Source organism: Heterodontus francisci, chromosome 10 (genome assembly GCF_036365525.1).
Source record: "Heterodontus francisci isolate sHetFra1 chromosome 10, sHetFra1.hap1, whole genome shotgun sequence".
Classification (NCBI taxonomy): Eukaryota; Metazoa; Chordata; class Chondrichthyes; order Heterodontiformes; family Heterodontidae; genus Heterodontus; species Heterodontus francisci.
In genome coordinates, this window is record NC_090380.1 from 20,839,488 (window position 1) to 20,861,542 (window position 22,055).

A 22,055-nucleotide genomic window follows, 5' to 3' on the forward strand; every position below is an offset into this window, starting at 1 on the left:
AGAGAGGGAACAAAAAGAGACTGAAAAGAAAAGACATTGTAATTTAAATTTTAAAATCTCTAACAACAATTTACTACACACAGGAGTGAGACTGCACAGTTTCAACTGCTCCCTTTCTGGGCCGAAGAGGTTGAATAGCACTGCAGGAACATTCGTCTCCTCATTAAATGCATCCTTACGCTTTTAAGTACCAACCTTATATTTCTGTGGCAAATTTGTGTTGACATTAAATTCATCCCCTCTCCTTCACCCTCCTCCTTAGTCCTTCTGCTGTTTATTTCCTAGTCCTTAAATCTGATTGGTTAAGGAGATGCTTTGTTGCTTGTCCTGTTCACTCAAGTCCCAGATGCCCTGTTTCCCTCGCTGTGATGTTAACAGCTTGCATTTTTACAAACTTCATGGGTAGGAATGTTTTGAGCTGAGAAGTGCAGGAGCAAGTCTAACTAATGAGAGACCCTGTTAATTGCCCTGCTACAGCAAATAGTGGCCCAATAATACTAGCCTCTGTTTCTTGGGCAGGCTTTGTGCTGCCCAGCTAAAGCAGACGGGAAACCTCTTTCTGGTTCGCTGTGATGCAAGTCCACAGGGAGACCATGCCTCAGGGAGTGAAACAGGCCTTTCATTTTGACAATGTGCTGCAAAGTCTCCTGCACTCCATGAGTTCACTGATGAAACAATTACCATGTGCACCATTAACCAGTGCGAAAGGAACAGAACTGCAAGCGCGTCATTAATGGACAGTTTTCTATCATTCCCACCAATAAAACTGGGCTGCCTGAAACCATCTGCAGTAAACCTTCACTTCCCCACAAATATGATTGCTGGCCATTCAAATCTATACAATAGGTTACAGAATAACAATAAGGTTATTCAATGAAAACAGAAAATGTTGAAAAACTCTCAGCAGGTCAGACAGCATCTGTGGAGAGAGAAACAGAGTTAACAGGCTGAATTTTATCAGCCCTTTGGAGACAGCTGGGGCAGGTATCGGGAGGTGAGCCCGATGTCTTGTCACCGCCATGGCATATTACCAGCAGTGGGACTTCAATGACCAATTAAGGGCCACCTCCCGCCCCCACCAGTATTTTAACAGTGTCAGGAGGTAAAGCCTGGCAGCGGGGGGAGGGGATGGGGTGGCGGGGAATGTGGGAGGAGGCGGGGAGGCCTTTCAGTTTAGTTTAGTGATACAGCACTGAAACAGGCCCTTCGGCCCACCGAGTCTGTGCCGACCATCAACCACCCATTTATACTAATCCTACACTAATCCCATATTCCTACCACATCCCCACCTGTCCCTATATATTTCCCTACCACCTACCTATACTAGGGGCAATTTATAATGGCCAATTAACCTATCGACCTGCAAGTCTTTGGCGTGTGGGAGGAAACCGGAGCACCCGGAGGAAACCCACGCAGACACAGGGAGAACTTGCAAACTCCACACAGGCAGTACCCAGAATCGAACCCGGGTCCCTGGAGCTGTGAGGCTGCGGTGCTAACCACTGCGCCACTGTGTGCCGCCCCTGGCAGCTCCATCATGGCCCACGTGGGCTTCCCCCTCGGCTAATACGCCACTACTGCAATATGCCCCCACCCCCCGATCACCTGCCTGGCCCCAGCTTGCTGACAAAAACTTACCTTGCCTTTAACATGAAGGCGCCTTCTTCCTTGTCCGGCATCCTTAGCAGTGGCCACCACTAGCATTGGCCATGCCGAGGCTGCCAAGCTTCCGGCCATCTGATTGGGCTGCAGCTCTGGGAGGTGGGCTGCCATCCTCAATTGGACAATGATCCCAGTGCCACCAGTAAATTGCTACCCAAGGTTCCCGCCCACCTCTGGCGCAGAATTGGCTCCCACTTTCGACTCCGATAGTGGGACATCTTCGATGTTAGACAAATTCAACCCAAAGTTTCAGGTCAATGACCTTTCATCAGAAAATGGAGATCTTAGAGACGTTACAAGTTCGGAGCAAGTACAGGGGCAGGGAAAATGGGAGTGCAGGAAAAGGAACGGTCTGCGATAGGATGAAGGGCAGGAGGGATTAAAGAAAAGAAGGGATGGCAGTGTAAGACAAAAGGGGGTGGTAATGGGGCAAGTAAAGAAATAAAAGATAGTCTCAGAGGAGGTGCAAATTGTTCAAGCAAAATAGCAGAGGGAAAGGGAAGTATGGAAAATCTGACAAAGAGTTTAAGGCTCCTGTGGCCCAGGAATGTAGCAGAGAAAAGCGGGTAGACCCCATTGGCATGTTTAACAGAAAGAGGAACATTCAATGCCTTATGCCCAAAAACCTGACATTATAGTGTCCCAATTTTAAATTTCGGGTTTAAAAAAATCTGTCGATCAATCTTTAACCATCATTCCACACAAATTGGTTGGAACTTGCGAGGCTTCACTGCATCACAGAACCTTGCTGGATGCGAGTGCAGGACAGAGAATTGGAGCTGCAATGTTGTCGTCCCCGCTTATGGGTAGCAAGGCTCGGGCAAATAGAAGCATTTCACAATGGCTGCAGACATTGCTCACCAGTGGATACAATTATAGCTCCAGTTGTGCTGTGGACCAAAGGGAACAAGTAAACCTATCAGACAATTTGAGTATTGCTGAAAAAAGAGACATGCTGTTGAAGCTTTGTGTCTTGCATTCATCAGGACAGACGCAAGAATGCCAAATTTCAAAGGGAGCAACAATTGATACTGCATGAGAAAAGACTGTTTGAGTGCAGTCAGTACTCTACTTATTGCGATCAGCTGAAGGCGCCAGTTGTTGGGACATATAGCCTATGTACCTGACATCGCACCAGCACTAGAATTCATATACCACATTATTCATTTATGTAGAAGCTACATATATTCAGATGCAGGGACCTGTCCTGTGTAGGCAAAAGGAACATGTCCAGGCATTGTGCCTTCTTTTGAATGAAACAAAAGCCCCTGGTGCATTGTCCATGGCAATGCCTTGACCAATCAGTGTCAACTTGCCAACCAATCAGCACCCTTTTCTCATGAAGTATAAATTGTTGCTGCCTTTGAAATTTGACATTCTTGCATCTGTCCTAATGAATGCAAGATGAAAAACCTGTCTCTTTTTCAGCAATAGCTCATTGTTATGGGTTTGCACGGTTATGGAGAAGTAGCAGAGAGTGAGACTAATTGGTCAGTTCTTTCACTGAGCTGGCACAAACACAATGGACCAAATGCCCTCCTTCTATAGTGTATGATTCTATAATTATTTATTACTGTCAGATTGCAGTGGTATTGTGGTGCTGAATGTGCACCTTCAACCAATGAGTTGGACTGTCAAATGGATTTTGACTAAATACACAGAGATTAAGGAACAACCTTTACTCCAAACACTCTTTACGCTCTCTCAATGAACTCAATATTACCCTTTCCAGATGTTCAACAATTCTCAATGAACTCATTACCCTTTCCAGATGTTCAACAATGCAGATGTTATCTTATACATCATGCAGGGCTAAATTAACATTCCTATTATAATGAGCATGACACTGAATGCCTTTAGAGCAAGGGTGTCCAAAGTTTTTGTCTTGTTCAGCTACGCAACTACATACAAAGGAGACACATCTATAAAGTTTCATCCATAGTCTCAGTGATTTGCCTGTGTCTCAGTTTACTGATACTAACAGACCTTGGGATTCTGATTTGGGATTTATCCACCAGCAAGACAGCAACCCTTCCCAAACCTCCAGTCCTATAAAACTCAACAACAACAGCTTATATTTATATAGCACCTTTAATGTAATAAAACATCCCAAATTCTTCACAGGTCAATTATAAAACAAAATATGAAACCCAAGCCACGTAAAGAAATATTAAGTCAGATGACCAAAAATGTGGTCAAAGTGTTAGGTTTTAAGGAGTGTCTCAAAGGACAAAACAGGTTTAGGGAGGGAATTCCTGAGCTAAGAGCCCAGGCAACTGAAGGCACAGCCACTAATAATGGGCAGATCTAACTTTAATTACTTAAATTATAAATTATTTGATCTAGGCTCAAAAGGACAGAATTAGATGAGTGCAGATATCTGGGAGGGTTGTAGGGCTTTAGGAAATCACAGAGATAGGGAAGGATAAGGCCATGGAGGGATTCGAAAACAAGTTTCAGAATTTTAAAATGAAGATGATGTGTGTGTGTATAACTCAGTATGCTGAATCCACAAATGGCCAACTGCTCTGCCATTTATTTATCCCACTCCTGCTTTATTTTAATGGCATCTCTTTGAGTTCCCCTTTTGCTAAGCAGTAGCCTTTATCAGGACACAAGAGAGTGCATGAGTTTGACACAGGAATTCATTCCTTTGATGTTCCATCCCTCCCCTTAGCTTGGTGTACAGAGCCTTTCATATCAGCAGGGTGTCTCTGAACTCTTCACAGTCACTGAAGTGTAGTCACTGTTGTAATGTTGTAATGAAACACAGCAGCCAATTTGTGCACAGCAAGCACCCACAAGCTGCAATGTGACAACAACCAGAGAATCTGTCTTCGTGATAAGGAATAAATGTTGGCCAGGACACCAGGGATAATTCCCCTGCTCTTCTTTGAAATAGTGCCATGGGATAAGTTGCATCCACCAGAGAGGGCAGATGGTGCCTCAATTTAACGTGTCGCCCAAAAGATGGCAGTACAGCACTCCCTCAGTGCTGCTCTGGTGAGTCAGCCTGGATTGTGTGCTCACATCTCTGGTGTGGGGCATGAGATTATGATCTTCTTACTCAGAGATGAATGTGCTCCCACTGAGTCACAGCTGACACATCACTGTGTCCAGATAAGATAAGCTTCTCGGTAATCTTGTCTTTGCAGGGACAGGTTAAATGACTAAAATGAAGGAAATAAATTCAAAGGGGATGCACAAAGCAAAGCTGCATCCTGTCTCTAGCTGCTACAACAGGGCAATGCTGGCACTGAGAGAAAGCTAGTCTGGCAATCACTCTGGGATTATACAACCAAACAATATTTTATGTCCTTGAACCCAGGGACAGATCTAACTTTAGTTACTTAAATTATTAATGATCAATGATTTCAAAAGGAAACCGGATAGATACTTAACTGAAATAAACTTGCAGGGCTATGGGGATAGAGTGGGGGAATGGGATCAACTGGATTGCTCTACAGAGAGCCAGCATGGGCTCGTTGGGATGAATGGCCTCCTTCTGAGCTGTTATGACTCTATTTCCTTTTTTCATAGGAACAGAAGGTTTGGAAGGTATCGTCATGGGCCCCAGTCAGATCAGCATGTCCGTTACTGACACCACAGCATGGGCTACTGCTATGAACAACTTGGGGATAGCCCCAGTGGGACTAACTGGACCACCATTGGTATCAGGTAAATAAGGTCAAGATACCTGTTTGATGCAGCACTGAATCCTAACTCTTAATTCCATTAAGAGCATGTCCCCCACGTTCACACAAACCCGTAGGATTGCAGAAAGCTCCTTTAACTTGTACCTAATGCACCGCAGCAGCTTCACATGATTATTCCAGATAGAACCTTTGAAAAGGAGAACTTTTTACGGTTCTGTGGGACATTGATTATGTTCTGATGTGGAGAACGTGTCTCAGACAGCGTGCCATATGAAATGTAAATTATTGGATGGTGGGTGTAGCGCGGTGAAATGCTAGGTTGCCGCAGCTACAACTTGTTCTGATATTACCACCAAGTAAACATCTGTCTGGAGCGTAAGCTGAGCAAATGCTTGTACGTGAAGAAGCTCCAGCTATTGTGGAGAACCAGGGGGTTAGTGAGAGGCTCAGTAAGCTCTTATTAAGACTAAAATAAAATGCTGTGGATGTTGGAAATCTAAAATAGAAAGAGAAAATGTTGGAAATACTCAGCAGGTCAGGCAGCATCTGTGGAGAGAGAAACAGAGTTAATGGCTGGAACTTTTCCCGAGGCAGACGGGAGCCATCCACCGACTGAAAAGACAGTGGCGAACCCGCCTCCGCCTGGCCTGGGGAGCCGATCCACATTTTGCGGTCTCCAGGCCTTTAATTGGTCTGAAGCGGGACTTCCACCTCACTGAGGCAGGAAGCCCCACCTAATGGAGCTGCCGGCCAATCAGTGGCTTCAAGAAGTAAGCTGTCTGGGAGTCCCGGAACTAAGGTAAGTTTTTGGGGCCTTGCTGGGGGTGATTGGTCAGGCCCTGGCAAGACAAGGATGGTGGATTGGGGGGACGAGCGGTCGTATTGGGTGTTGGGGGTGGTTGAGGCATCGGGAGCCTCCGTCGGGCACATGGTGCCTGATCATGAGGGCCCCCCCCCGCAGGCCGTCAGAAAGCCGACTCTTTTTGCCAGGAGGCTTCTCTCGGGCCTGGGCTGCCCGACCAGCCACAGGTAAAATCGTTAAGTGGCCGTTAAGTGGCCGCTTAAGGGCCTTGATTGGCCTGGGGCGGGCTGGCCGTTTTTCACCACCCCCGCCCTGCCTAAAGTGACGGCGGAGGCGGGAGCGGGTCGGGTAGGGTCCCCCGAGCCTCCTGCTCCATCTTACACCAACCCCCCCCACCCCCACCTCCGCCCCCGCTGCCACCTACCCGCTCTTTGTGGGGGGCCGTTAAATTCTGGCCAATGTTTCAGATCGATGCCCTTTCATCAGAACTGGAAGAGGTTAGAGGTTTATTAGATAATAAGCAAGTAGGCTCTTATAAATTCATATTGAGTAGTGGGTCGCTAGCATACAAATGTTAATCTGGTCATCTACATTCTCCGTTGTTTTTGGCAAAGATGCTACCCCTTTCAAAAAATAGCAGAGAGGGGATATTGGGAAGAATGCATTAGTCTTCGCTGCTAATGTACCTAAGCACAAGCTCAGGGTTTAAGGTCTGATTTTAAATACAACCTAAGTCTTCTTAATCAGTTGAGGAAGTAAGCAGGTAAAATGGCAGAGAACATTTACCATCCAGTTATTGAAACCACTGCAAAACCAGCACAAGTGGGGATTTTTGACCAAAATATCAATGTATCATGAAAACCTGTGGAATCGTGTTTTAGATACAACCCAATAGAACCACATCTTTTGAATGAGAAGGAAATTAGACCACTGGAACATTCAGAACAGGAGGAGACCCATTGGACTTGCTCCACCATTAGAAGGAAAGACTTAAATCTTTTCAGAAAGCTTTTGATAAGGTCACACATAAGCGGTTAGTGTGCAAAATTAAAGCACATGGGATTGGGGGTAATATACTGGCATGGATTGAGAATTGGTTGACAGACAGGAAACAGAGAGTAGGAATAAACGGGTCTTTTTCCAGGTGGCAGGCAGTGACTAGTGGGGTACCACATGGGTCAGTGCTTGGGCCCCAGTTATTCACAATATATATTAATGACTTGGGTGAGGGAATTAAATGTAACATTTCCAAGTTTGCAGACTACACAAAGCTGGGGGGGAATGTGAGCTGTCAGGAGGATGCAAAGAGGCTCCAATGTGATTTGGACAAGATGGGTGAGTGGGTAAATGCATGGCAGATGCAGTATAACGTGGATAAATGTGAGGTTATCCACTTTGGTTGTAAAAACAGAAAGGCAGGTTATTATCTGAATGGTGATAGATTGGGAAAGGGGGAGGTGCAACGAGACCTGGGTGTCCTTGGACACCAGTCGCTGAAAGTAAGCAATCAGCTGCAGCAAGCAATTAGGAAGGCAAATGGTATACAAAGAACAAAGAAGATTACAGCACAGGAACAGGCCCTTCGGCCCTCCAAGCCTGCGCCGATCCAGATCCTCTATCTAAACCTGTCGCCTATTTTCTAAGGGTCTGTATCTCTTTACTTCCTGCCCATTCATGTATCTGTCTAGATACATCTTAAAAGATGCTATCGTGCCCGCGTCTACCACCTCCGCTGGCAACGTGTTCCAGGCACCCACCACCCTCTGCGTAAAGAACTTTCCACGCATATCCCCCCTAAACTTTTCCCCTCTCACTTTGAACTCGTGACCCCTAGTAATTGAATCCCCCACTCTGGGGGAAAAAGCTTATGCTATCGACCCTGTCTATACCTCTCATGATTTTGTACACCTCAATCAGGTCCCCCCTCAACCTCCGCTTTTCTAATGAAAATAATCCTAATCTACTCAACCTCTCTTCATGGCTAGCGCCCTCCATAACAGGCAACATCCTGGTGAACCTCCTCTGCACCCTCTCCAAAGCATCTACATCCTTTTGGTAATGTGGCGACCAGAACTGCACGCAGTATTCCAAATGTGGCCGAACCAAAGTCTTATACAACTGTAACATGACCTGCCAACTCTTGTACTCAATACCCCGTCCGATGAAGGAAAGCATGCCGTATGCCGCCTTGACCACTCTATTGACCTGCGTTGCCACTTTCAGGGAACAATGGACCTGAACACCCAAATCTCTCTGTACATCAATTTTCCCCAGGACTTTTCCATTTATTGTATAGTTCACTCTTGAATTGGATCTTCCAAAATGCATCACCTCGCATTTGCCCTGATTGAACTCCATCTGCCATTTCTCTGCCCAACTCTCCAATCTATTTAAATTCTGCTGTATTCTCTGACAGTCCCCTTCACTATCTGCTACTCCACCAATCTTAGTGTCGTCTGCAAACTTGCTAATCAGACCACCTATACTTTCCTCCAAATCATTTATGTATATCACAAACAACAGTGGTCCCAGCACGGATCCCTGTGGAACACCACTGGTCACACGTCTCCATTTTGAGAAACTCCCTTCCACTGCTACTCTCTGTCTCCTGTTGCCCAGCCAGTTCTTTATCCATCTAGCTAGTACACCCTGGACCCCATGCGACTTCACTTTCTCCATCAGCTTACCATGGGGAACCTTATCAAACGCCTTACTGATGTCCATGTATATGACATCTACAGCCCTTCCCTCATCAATCAACTTTGTCACTTCCTCAAAGAATTCTATTAAGTTGGTAAGACATGACCTTCCCTGCACAAAACCATGTTGCCTATCACTGATAAGCCCATTTTCTTCCAGATGGGAATAGATCCTATCCCTCAGTATCTTCTCCAGCAGCTTCCCTACCACTGACGTCAGGCTCACCGGTCTATAATTACCTGGATTATCCCTGCTACCCTTCTTAAACAAGGGGACTACATTAGCAATTCTCCAGTCCTCCGGGACCTCATCCGTGTTTAAGGATGCTGCAAAGATATCTGTTAAGGCCCCAGCTATTTCCCCTCTCGCTTCCCTCAGTAACTTGGGATAGATCCCATCCGGACCTGGGGACTTGTCCACCTTAATGCCTTTTAGAATACCCAACACTTCCTCCCTCCTTATGCCGACTTGATCTAGAGTAATCAAACATTTATCCCTAACCTCAACATCCATCATGTCCCTCTCCTCGGTGAATACCGATGCAAAGTACTCGTTTAGAATCTCACCCCTTTTCTCTGACTCCACGCATAATTTTCCTCCTTTGTCCTTGAGTGGGACAATCCTTTCTCTAGTTACCCTCTTGCTCCTTATATATGAATAAAAGGCTTTGGGATTTTCCTTAACCCTGTTTGCTAAAGATATTTCATGACCCTTTTTAGCCCTCTTAATTCCTCATTTCAGATTGGTCCTACATTCCCGATATTCTTCCAAAGCTTCGTCTTTCTTCAGCCGCCTAGACCTTATGTATGCTTCCTTTTTCCTCTTGGCTAGTTTCACAATTTCACCTGTCATCCATGGTTCCCTAATCTTGCCATCTCTATCCCTCATTTTCACAGGAACATGTCTCTCCTGCACGCTAATCAACCTCTCTTTAAAAGCCTCCCACATATCAAATGTGGATTTATCTTCAAACAGCTGCTCCCAATCTACATTCCCCAGCTCCTGCCGAATTTTGGTATAGTTGGCCTTCCCCCAATTTAGCACTCTTCCTTTGGGACCACTCTCGTCTTTGTCCATGAGTATTCTAAAACTTACGGAATTGTGATCACTATTCCCAAAGTAGTCCCCTACTGAAACTTCAACCACCTGGCCGGGCTCATTCCCCAACACCAGGTCCAGTATGGCCCCTTCCCGAGTTGGACTATTTACATACTGCTCTAGAAAACCCTCCTGGATGCTCCTTACAAATTCTGCTCCATCTAGACCTCTAACACTAAGTGAATCCCAGTCAATGTTGGGAGAATTAAAATCTCCTATCACCACCACCCTGTTGCTCCTACATCTTTTCATAATCTGTTTACATATTTGTACCTCTATCTCACGCTCGCTGTTGGGAGGCCTGTAGTACAGCCCCAACATTGTTACCGCACCCTTCCTATTTCTGAGTTCTGCCCATATTGCCTCACTGCTCGAGTCCTCCATAGTGCCCTCCTTCAGCACAGCTGTGATATCCTCTTTGACCAGTAATGCAACTCCTCCGCCCCTTTTACCTCCCTCTCTATCCCGCCTGAAGCATCGATTATCCTGGGATATTTAGTTGCCAATCGTGCCCTTCCCTCAACCAAGTCTCAGTAATAGCAATAACGTCATACTCCCAGGTACTAATCCAAGCCCTAAGTTCACCTGCCTTACCTACTACACTTCTTGCATTAAAACAAATGCACCTCAGACCACCAGTCCCTTTGCGTTCATCATCTGCTCCCTGCCTACTCTTCCCCTTAGTCACGCTGACTTCATTATCTAGTTCCTTACAGGCTTTAGTTACTACCTACTTACTGTCCACTGACCTCCTCATTTGGCCTTCATTGCAAAAGGATTTGAGTACAGGAGCAAGGAAGTCTTACTGCAGTTATACAGGCCCTTGGTGAGACCACATCTGGAGTATTGTGTGCAGTTTTGGTCCCCTTATCTGAAGAAGGCTGTTCTTACCGTGGAGGGAGTGCAAAGAAGATTTACTGGACTGATTCCTGGGATGGCAGGATTGACGGATGAAGAGAGATTGGGTCGACTAGGCCTATATTCACTCGAGTTTAGAAGAATGAGAGGGGATCTCATAGAAACCTATAAAATTCTAACAGAACTAGACAGGCTAGATGCAGGGAGGATGTTCCCAATGGCTGAGGAGTCCTGAACCAGGGGTCACAGTCTCAGTATACGGGGTATGCCATTTATAACCGAGATGAGGAGATATTTCTTCACTCAGAGGGTGGTGAACCTGTGGAATTCTCTACCGCAGAAGGCAGTGGAGGCCAACTCATTAAATATATTCAAGAAGGAGATAGATATATTACTTAACAAAGTGACTCCTGACAATGCAGCGGCACGCTGACATCATCATAGTGTACCATGCTGCGCACATGCACTGCTATGTCTTGCTAGGTCTAAGTGGCCAGTGTGCGGGATGACGTCATCGCGCAGTACCAACATCATTGCATATCCGCATCTGGTCTATCTTCGGCATGCGCGATACAGAGTCATCGAGTATCCGGCCCTCCACTCGGCTGGAGGAAGCGGCTGAATAGGAGACTTTGAGGCGGGAGCTCTTCCCCCTCAGCAACTCACTCCAAGCCTCAACGCTTCCTCCCATCAGCCGCTTGGTCCAGACCTCACTCCCCTGGCCAATTGTTCCTCGCTTCTCGCCACCCTGCTCTCCGGCCACTCACTCACCGTTTCCCCCCCCACCTCCAGCCACTAGCTCTGGGCCGCGCCGCTTCCCACCTCTCAGCCACTCGCTCCTACGTCGCCCCGTCACCCCTTACGGCCCTCCCTGCTTCTTCGGGTGGCGCATGGTGACTGATGAAACATGGGAGCGAGTGGCCGAGAGGAGGGAAGCGGCGTGGCCTAGAGCTAGTGGCTGGGGGTTGGGGGAGGAAGCGGTGAGCGAGCAGCCGGAGAGCAGGGAAGCGTGAGTGGGGAACAATCAGCAGTGGAATGCGGGGGGTGGGGGGGGGCAGAAGTGAGATCTGGAGCAAGGGGCCGCGAGAAGGAATGTGGCCGGTGGGGAGAAAGCGTGGTGCTGAGGGGGGAGAGCGGCCAGTGGGGTGGGAGCTAGTCACTGCCTTTGGGTAAAATCAGTCCTGGTCAGTCATGTACACGATTCACATAACGAATTGACAGCACATTTTATACACTGCCCGATTTTCTTTTCCATTGATCGGGGTGCCAATTCATTATCTTCCAATGGAAATTCAATCAGAACATTCGTTTTGTATTTAATAGGTTACTGGAATATTAAATGGATCTGAGGATTACAGTTAGTATCCTATAACTACATAGTAGCGTATTACTGGGCTTCCATCCAACTTAATGTTAGGTTAGTTTGCTAGAATGACCTAGCCATGAGCATTTCTTGTGATAAATTGAGCAGTGCCATCTTTAATCCTGGCAGCTGCCTGAACGTCGCAGACACTGACATTCCAGTTGAAGAGCCTGCATTTGCGCATGTGCAAGTACTGCACCACCTAGTGGTTGCATCGTCAGCAAATACATTTCTTAATGCCAAATGGATCAAGGGATATGGGGAAAAAGCGGGAACAGGGTACTGAATTAGATGATCAGCCATGATCTTTTTTGAATGACAGAGCAGGCCCGAAGGGCCAAATGGCCTACTCCTGCTCCTATTTTCTATGTTTCTATTTAGATAGTGCCTTTCATTATCTCAGGATGCCGCAAAGTGCTTCACAGCCAATTTTCGCACCGCACATTCCCACAAACAATGCTGTGGTAATGACCAGATAATCTGTTTCTGTGGCATGAATTGCAGGATAAATATTGGCCAGGAAGAACACCCCTGCTCTTTTTTGAAGCAGTAACACAGGATCATTTCTATCTACGTGAGAGCAGACAGGACCTTAGTTTAGCATCTTACCTGAAAGACAGCACCTCCAACAGTGCAGCACAACTTCAGTATTGTACTGGAGCATCAGCCTGGATTTTTGTACTCAAGTCTCGGAATGGGACTTGAACATCTGACTCACAGGTCCGCTACCTACTTTGCCACTGCTGACACAGTTACTGTGACATGATCAATCAAACATCACTAATCTGTATCCTAACTCCATTTACCTATCTCAAGTCCATATTCCTTAATACCCTTGCAATACAAAAATCTAATGATCTTTGTTGTGAAAGCTCCATTTGATCCAACATCCACTGCCTTTCAGGGGGGAGAGTTCTAGATTTCCACTGGTCTTTGTGTGATAAAGTGTTTCTTGACTTAGCTTCTGAATGTCCGAACTTTAATTTTAAGCTTATGTCCCCTTGTTCTTGACTCCCCCACCATAGCAAATAGTTTTTCTCTATTAACCTTATCAACTCCCTGTGCCAGGTTAAACACCTTGATCAGATAACCCCTCAATCTTCTAAATCAAGGGACTATAAACCAAGTATGTGCACCCTGTTCTCGTAACTTAACCCTGTTCGCCCTAAATCATTTTGCCGATTCTGTGCTGCACCCAAAGTCTTTACATCCTTCCTGAGGTGTGGTGCCCAGAACTGAATACAGTGCTCCAGATGGGACCTGTCCAAGGTTTTTGCCGATTAAAGCTCTAAAGTTAGTACCTCAGTGAAGCATTATACCTTTCTCAGGCTGCTATTCTCTAAATACTTACAGTTTTAGCCCCATTAACAGCTTCATGTTCCATGTGTGCAGACAGGACACGCTGAATTCTGCAGACTTCTGTCTCTTGTGAAATGATGTCAGCAGAATATAATGTTAGCAACAGCTTGACTTATTTTGAGGCCGCACCTATTTTTGATTATTCTATAATAAGTTACTGCCCTGCGCCGCAAATTAAATCCATGTAGAATAGATTTCAGCGTACAGCCAGCACAGGGCTGGAATTATGTTTTTTATTAAAGGAGAACTTGGTGTAGAACTTTCAGAGAGGGTTAGCAATCCCTTGGATCAATTCTAATCAGTAATCAGTGATCACACCAGAGCTCAGTTTCCATATACGTTATTCATTGGATGGATTGAGGTAGATTTCCTTTGGTCTGGGCCCAGCAACTGCCAGAGAATCTGGTAGGCCCCTTGTAAAGGAAGACACCCAATAATGGAAAAAAATCACCCAGTTCCTGTACAGACGTGTGGTCTAATCCATCTATTCATCATGCCTAGTGATTCAATCTACCCAGGAGCAGAGCCAGGGCAATCTTAACAACAATAACTTACACTTTTATAGCACCTTTAATGCCTCAAGGCGCCTAACGAGCGATATCGATAAAAATGTTGATACCAAGACGCCAAAGAAGATATTCGGAAAAGTGATCAAAAGCTTGGTCAAAGAGGTAGGTTTTAAGGAGTGACTTAAAGGAGAAGGAAGGTAGAAAGGCAGAGAGGTTTAGGGAGGGAATTCCATGGCTTTGTAGTTGTACAAGGGCAATCACTTGGGTGTTTGAATGTTTGTTAAATTGGTACTTTTATTGCCAATATCTATGCACCATAAGCTTTATTTCAAGTCTCCATTGTCCAGTCATTTTTATTATTACCTGTTGCCCTCCAAGTGGTCTTTAATCTTGAGGAAAATGATTTGACAAGAGTCGAAGATGAGCAATTAGTGTCAGTGGGATGGATGGATGGATTGTTTACAATGGGACTGCTTTGTGCTGAGGGCTCGGGGTGTGCACAGTGGGTTCAGCATTGGAGTGCCAGATATCTATACTGCCTCAGATCAGCTGACGCGTGACTGAATGAGGCTGTCCCATGCATCTCTGGTAGCTAAGTTTGCATCTGCAGGTACCCTGGCCACATCAAGCTCCTCCTGTTCCCCCTCCTCCTCCTCCGAAAAATGCAGCATGGTTATCATCTTCGTCCCCTTGTAGCTCTCCGCAGTGTTGTACTGTGCAAGGCACAGCAGACAACTATCATTCTGGAAACCCTTACTGGTACATACTGAAGAGTGGCCCTAGATCTATTGAGGCACCTGAATCACAGCTTCAGCAGCCCAATGGCTTGCTCAGTGTCACCTTTTGTGTTCCTCTGGCTTCTGTTGTATCGTTCCTTGGTGTCAGTGGTTGGGCTCCTCACAGGTGTCATCAGCCAAGTCCTGAGAGGGTATCCCTTGTCTCCAAGGTGCCATCCACTGGGTCAGTTTGGAGCTTTGAAGATCTGAGGTATACTTAACTCGTGCAGAATGAAGATATCATGGCAGTTTCCTGGATATCTTGCACAGATATGCACGAATATCTTCTGGTGGTTACATACAAGCTGCATATAAATGGAGTGGATTCCCTTTCAATTGATGAATACTTCCAGTTTATCTGAGAGCACCTTGACTGCCACATGAGTGCAATCTACGATTCCATGAACTTGTGGGAATCCCAAACTTAGAAAAAATCCGAAGGCACTCTCGTGCTGACTGGCCTTATCAGCAGCAAAGTGGGCATAAGTGACGGCCCTGGCAAACATGCTATCTATCACCTGGGAGATGCAGTTGTGGGCAGCTGACTGGGGAATCTTACAGATGGCACCAGCAGATCCCTGGAAGGAGTGGAGGCAAAGAAATTCAGGACTGTGGTGGCTTTGACCGCTACTGGCAATGGGAGGCCACCTGGTCCACTTGGCAGGAGGTCTTCTTCCAGGAGGCTGACAACAATCAGGAGCAACAACCTGATGTAAAAGTATGACCCTCCTGAGGCACCGGTGCCCAGTCATGTAGAGAAAGCTGATCCTCTGCTGACAAACCCTATGTTAAGGATATTGCTTCCTATGAGTGGAGCTCTATGTCCATCCTCTCGGTCCTCTGCAGTGGCAGGTGGCAGAGAGAGAAGGTGGCTGCAGCTCTGCTGGTTTTGTTTCTACTGCTGCTGTTCCTGTGTTCCTCATCAGTGGTCCATCAGTGAGCTGCGTAGGCTGCTCCCATGCTGCTGTGAAAGCTGGCAGATAGAATGTGCAGATTAAAGGCGAAACAAGTCCAAGGTAACAGAAATGACCTGTTGGAAATCACCTCTAAAGCGGTGAAAGCACACTCTCAGAACAAGTCCTGTGAGCAAAAGCCTTTCACCTAGGCAAGGAAGCAGCTGTTATATCACTGTATATAACGGCTTTCCAGTCTGACAATTGCCCAGGCCCATCAATCTCCACTGTCCTCTCACCTTGTTCAACCTGGTGAGTTCCAGGAAGCCTAGGAAACCCGTACACTGGCAGCTAAAGCCAGAATCCACAGTTAAAGATACTGTCAGTTGGCTTTTAGCATATATTAATCACCTCCTAACACCCTGGCAATTTAAAATTCCCCGATATTCTGCTGAGAGAGGTAAAAAAATACAAAGTAAATAACTCAGAGCCAATAAGGGGAAAAAAAGCATGATGTAACATTTATCCAAGTTAAATACTAACATACAGGAACACTGCTTGCTGTCATTAAAAATGAGATGCAAGGTAAATGCTGCTAGACTCGCGGCTAAAGGCTGTTGTAAAATTGCCTGTGAGGCTCAGGTGTTGCAAAGCCTACCCCATTGTCTGAGCACTGATGTGGAAAAAATTACATGAAAAGATGAAGAGATGAGTTTGGTTCATATGTTAATGTTCTGCTTAATTGTGTAACAGTGCTGTAGTCTTGTTTACAGAGGAGGCAAGGTGGGAGGTGGGCCAGGAAAGCATTGGAATAGAGTCTGGAGGTAGCAAAGGCATTGGTAACAAAGAGAGTGTTTGAAGTAAACACCTTTCAAGCAATGGCAGAATGCAAGCTTCAGTCAGTAGTCTTTGTCATTCTTGGTCACATCTTATAACGTATATTCTTTCTTCTCCTTTAGGCTTTTTCTTGCCCACACTCAACCCCCCAGTCTCCCTTCCAGAGACCTGGGAGGCAGCATCTTTCTTAGGCTTCTGTGAGTGATCTTCTGAAACTAGTTGCCAGAAGCAAAAGAGCCTGCAGGGCAACCTTCCTCAGACTTTCCCTCACCCCCTACATGGAAACAACAGCACCTCCCAGCACGATGAGCCCGCCACCCCAGGTGCTCCCTAATAGCACAGTGGGATCAGGAGCCCAACATGAGGACAGCTGCATACACAAGTTCTGTAACCCAGTGTTGAAGCCACAAATACAACAGGGGTGATTTTAACCTGACCCGCCAGGCAGAAACTTAGTGGTTGCATGGGTGGTTAAAAGTGAGCTTTTGCAACCCTTCTCTGCCATCTCTAATACTGGCCTGCTTGGGTTCCTCAAATGAATGCCTACGGCAGGTGGGAGCCTTATAGATTTACGCAAGTCGGGGTCCTGCTACTGCAACAGTAGCCTGGTACTTTAACCGCCAGGCTGAAGCAGCTTGGTAGCTGATGGGAAGGACGAAGAGATCCTCCAAGGTGGGTGGAAAACGTTCCTTTGTGGGATAGATAAGGAGTAGAGTGCTCCACAAGGGCAGCCGCAGCATCCCCTGCCCCACACTCATCCCCACCACCAGCTCGAGACCTTTTCCCCTCGGGAGAGACCCAACAGTTATAATTGACGTGACCTCTTGCCGCCTCTGGCAGGTGTGGAATCTCCTCGCCATTTCACGTTGAAAACCCGCTGTGAGTTAAAATTCCACCTCACTGCATCCTCTCCCTACTTCATTCAGTAATGCAAGCATGCACTCTGCTGGTAAACCCCTGCCAACATTTGGAACTACATATCCTTGCTTGCTTAAATGATCAGACTCTGTTTTGACACAGAGGGTGGAATTTAATTAATGCCTGTCACCTTCCCGACGCCCCAAAGTTGTCCAGGGCAGGGAAGGCCGAGGACGGCCTGCCTGCCAGAGGCTAATTGAGGCCTATAAGTGCTCCACACATGGGGAGGCTGCCCTGTAAAATCAGGCGTGCTCCTATTGGGGCTGCTGACACTGCTGAGCTACCGGGCTTCTGATTGGCCATCAGCTGTGGGAGGCGGGATCCCTGCCCTTAAAGGTACAGGGATCCCAGTGTCAGGCAGTTAATTGCACGAGTGCCATTAAATACAGCTGGGCATCCCCGATCAGCTGAGGCGGAGTTCCCCTCTCCTTCCTGGCCTGGCGTTGGGACCCCCACTGCCTGCACAGAATTCTGCCTTCAAAGCTGGTGATAAGCAGGTGGTTTTTAGAGAACAGAAGAACTCGAGCCAAACAATTTGACTTCCATATGCACGCAATCTGGCTGCACAATTAACATCATCTGAACAAGTGAATGTGATGCTTGAGCCAGTCTTAACACTGTTGCTGGCTGGCACACATTTTGTAGAAATTGAGAAGTTACAGATTTAATGGGTATAAAGAATCCGCACAGTTGAAAGCCTCACAATATGTTTGCACTTGATGTTGTGGCTTTTGCTGTTAGCATCATCTATTGACACTGGAATCCAGTCAGAATGACAGCCATGAAGTAAGGAGAATCAAGTTAGGTATTATTCGACAGTGGTACCAAAAGAGCCCTGCACTGTCAGAGGTGCTGTCTTTTAGATGGGATGTTAAACCAAAGCCCCATCTGCCCTCTCAGGTGAAAGTTATAGATTGCATGACCACTCTTTTGAAGAAGGCTAACAGAGTTCTCCCTGGTGTCCTGGCCAATATTTATCCCTCAACTAACATCACTAAAACAGATTATCTTATCATTTTCACATTGCTGTTTGTGGGATCTTACTGTGCACAAATTGGCTGCTGTGTTTCCTACATTACAACAGAGACTGCATTTCAAAGTACTGTGAAACCTGTATAAATGGGCACCCTCAAAAGAACACCTGCAATAAATGCACACATATTGCAAAACGTAATTAAAAAAAAAAAATTGCTTACATGGTACAAGAGACAATCTGAAACCATGGACACTCGCAAATTATGAGCTGTGGGCAGCCTTTATTTTGATTCATTCATGCGAGGTGAGTGTTGCTGGCTAGGACAGCATGTATTGCCCATCCTAATTGCCCTTGAGAAGGTGATGGTGAGCTGTCTTCTGGAACCGCTGCAGTTCATGTGGGGTAGGTATACCCATAGTGCTGTTAGGAAGGGAGTTCCAGGATTTTGACCCAGCCTCAGTGAAGGAATGGCGATATAGTTCCAAGTCAGGATGGTGTGTGGCTTGCAGGGGGACTTGTAAGTGGTGGTGTTTCCATGCATCTGCTGTCCTTGTCCTTCTCCGTGGTAGAGGTTGCAGGTTTGAAATGTATTGTCAAAGGAGCCTTGGTGAGTTGCTGCAGTGCATCATGTAGATGGTACACACTGCTGCCACTGTGCGTCACTGGTGGAGGAAGTGAATGTTTGTCGATGGGGTGCCAATCAAGCGGGCTGCTTTGTCCTAGATGGTGTCGAGCCTCTTGAATGTTGTTGGAGCTGCACCCATCCAGGCAAGTGGAGAGTATTCCATCACACTCCTGACTTGTGCCTTGTACCTTGTAGATGGGTGGACAGGCTTTGGGGAGTCAGGTGGTGAGTTACTCACCACAGAGTTTCCAGCCTCTGACCTGCTGTTGTAGTTATGTAGCTGGTCCAGTTCAGTTTCTGGTCAATGGTAACCCCGAGGACGTTGTTATTGGGGAATTCAGCGATGGTAATGCCATTGAATGTCAAGGGGAGATGGTTCGATTCTCTCTTGTTGGAGATGGTCATTGTCTGCCACTTGTGTGGCATGAATATTACTTGCCACCTATCAGCCCAAGCCTGGATGTTGTCTAAATCTTGTGGCATCTGGACACTGACTGCTTCAGTATCTGAGGAGTAGCGAATGGTGCTGAACATTGTGCAATCATCAGCGAACATCCCCACCTCTGACCTTATGATGAAGGGAAGGTTATTGATGAAGCAGCTGAAGATGGTTGGCCTAGGACACTGCTCTGAGGAACGCCTGCAATGATGTCCTGGGACTGAGATGATTGGTCTCCAACAAACATAACCATCTTCCTTTGTGCTAGGTATGACTCCAACCAGCGGAGAGTTTTCCTTCTGATTCTCATTGACTCCACTTTTACTCGGGCTCCTTGATGCCATACTACCTTGATGTCAAGGGCAGTCACTCTCACCTCACCTCTGGAGTTCAGCTCTTTTGTCCATGTTTGGACAAAGGTTGTAATGAGGTCAGGAGCTGAGTGGCCCTGGCGGAACCCAAACTGAACGTCAGTGAGCAGGTTATTGCTGAGCAAGTGCCACTTGATAGCACTGTCGACGACCCCTTCCATCACTTTGCTGATGATCGAGAGTAGACTGATGGGGCGGTAATTGGTTGGGCTGGATTTGTCCTGCTTTTTGTGTACAGGACATACTTGGGCAATTTTCCACATTGCCGGGTAGATGCCAGTGCTGTAGCTATACTGGAACAGCTTGGATAGGGATACGTCTAGTTCTGGAGCTTAGCTGTTCAGTACTATTGCCGGAATGTTGTCAGGCCCATAGCCTTTGCAGTACCCAGTGCCTTCAGCTGTTTCTTAATATTATGTGGAGTGAATCGGATTGGCTGAAGACTGGGTATCTGTGATGCTAGGGACCTCAGGAGGAGGCCGAGATGGATCATCCACTTAGCCCTTCTGACCTTCAGTGAACCAAGCCCTAAAACACGATACGCAGTCTGTAGCAAAGCTGCTGTATCTGGAACTTACACTGAGTCGGGATCCCTGGCAATTTCCAATACAGCTTACTTCCTTTCTGCCCCCCAAAATTCCCGTGAGGTGAGTGTATGAAGGTCAGCGCGAAGTGACTGCAGGTTTTGTGAAAGAAACAGCTTGTGTGGAATGAGGAGTTCTTTACCCAGCATGCAGAGCGGCAGAGAAATCACTCTATCTCTGGGATTGAACATTTGCACGTCTGGACCCCATTATGTATGCTGGGTAAAAAGCTCCCCATTCTACTGAAAATGTTTACAGTACATATCATGACTATCTTGAAAACAAGGACACTTGCAAAAAAAAAAAAGGACAGCCGATGCCAGTCCCTAAGATGTCCATAGTTTACAGGTTCGCTTTGGGATATCTTGAGCTCCTGAAAGGCGCTATATAAATGCAAGTTCTTTCTTTCCTAACTGTTGCCAGGTTTGTGTCTTCCTGCAAAACAAAAAGTATGTATTCAAAATAAACACATGAGGGCAATTCTTGCAAGGCCACACTAACACTGCAGAGTCTAACTTAATTGGAGTGGAGATCAGGTGAATCCATTGTCACCTCAGTGCCCTGAATCCGGCACGCTGACAGTGATGTTTGATTTTCTGGTCTGTGCTCCCATTATAAGATGTAACCTTCTACCCCTCGACAGCTTGCTCTACTGTTTGAATACGAGAATTATGAAAAATAATGCAACAACACTCAAAGCCCAAGTTAAACACTGATGTCTTTACTAGGTTTGGTAGCAATACTAATTACCAACACAGCCACTGGTCACAAATACATTACAAGGAGATATACATATGATCATCCAGTGACTGGTAACTTCCCATCTGACCAAGTTACTTGGCTACAGCACTGAAACACTCTTTGCAATGAATTTTATACTCTTCTTTCCAAGGTAGGCAGGATGTTCCAGTGACAGCTTCATACTGTCCTATCAAAATCCACCTTAAGCTGCAATTGTCCAATAAAGTGTCTAATTCTTTATTCAAACCACGATATTAGAGACTGCTTTGATGATGAAAATATGTTTACATTTCCTTCAGTAATTTCATCACCCCTCATGGATGTTCCAGATGCCTTCAAGATCTTTATCAGTAAGCACGATAGCAGCGTCCTTTCCTGTTCACAAACACATTGTAAAACAACAAGACAATTAAACAATCAGAGTCCCTCTTTCTTTCTTAAAAACTTTCTTAAAAGTTGTTGCATGTTGAATTAAATTCAGAGTTTATCTGATAAAGCATATAAAAAACATAACTTTTTGTGCAGTTAGTTTCTCTTCATTTCAAAAAAAGACAAATTCTGACATCATCAATCATGGTCAATTTGTGTCACTCTCTCGCTACTTTTCAAAACACTTTGGACCACTTAGACCAGCTGAATTAACATTTTTAAAAACATGTTCAGTCATGTCAATCTCTTATCTTCATGTTTCCAGACACATGATGCCATATTTTTGTGCATGTGAAGCTTCTCTAACGATCTAACGTGGCATCAAAGCGAAACATTGATTTGAAGTATTCTGTTTATTGGTTTCAACTCAATTTTTATGACTTTTCCACATTTTACTAAACATTCCACAGCCTTAAAGTGTTTTTTCACCATTGACTTGGTTTATCTGTAATGAAAACA

At 46.0% G+C, this 22,055-nt stretch overlaps 1 protein-coding gene across 3 annotated transcripts in view; it reads left to right on the top strand.

Moving 5' to 3' along the window:
• The window catches only part of enox1 (ecto-NOX disulfide-thiol exchanger 1), a 377,950-nt gene that overhangs the window by 57,048 nt on the left and 298,847 nt on the right, over positions 1–22,055 (top strand). For all 3 annotated transcript variants that reach the window (XM_068040197.1, XM_068040198.1, XM_068040199.1), the window contains one exon: positions 5,203–5,340. In XM_068040197.1, the coding sequence (XP_067896298.1) occupies positions 5,203–5,340 (138 nt within the window). The remainder of the gene's footprint in view (positions 1–5,202; positions 5,341–22,055) is intronic.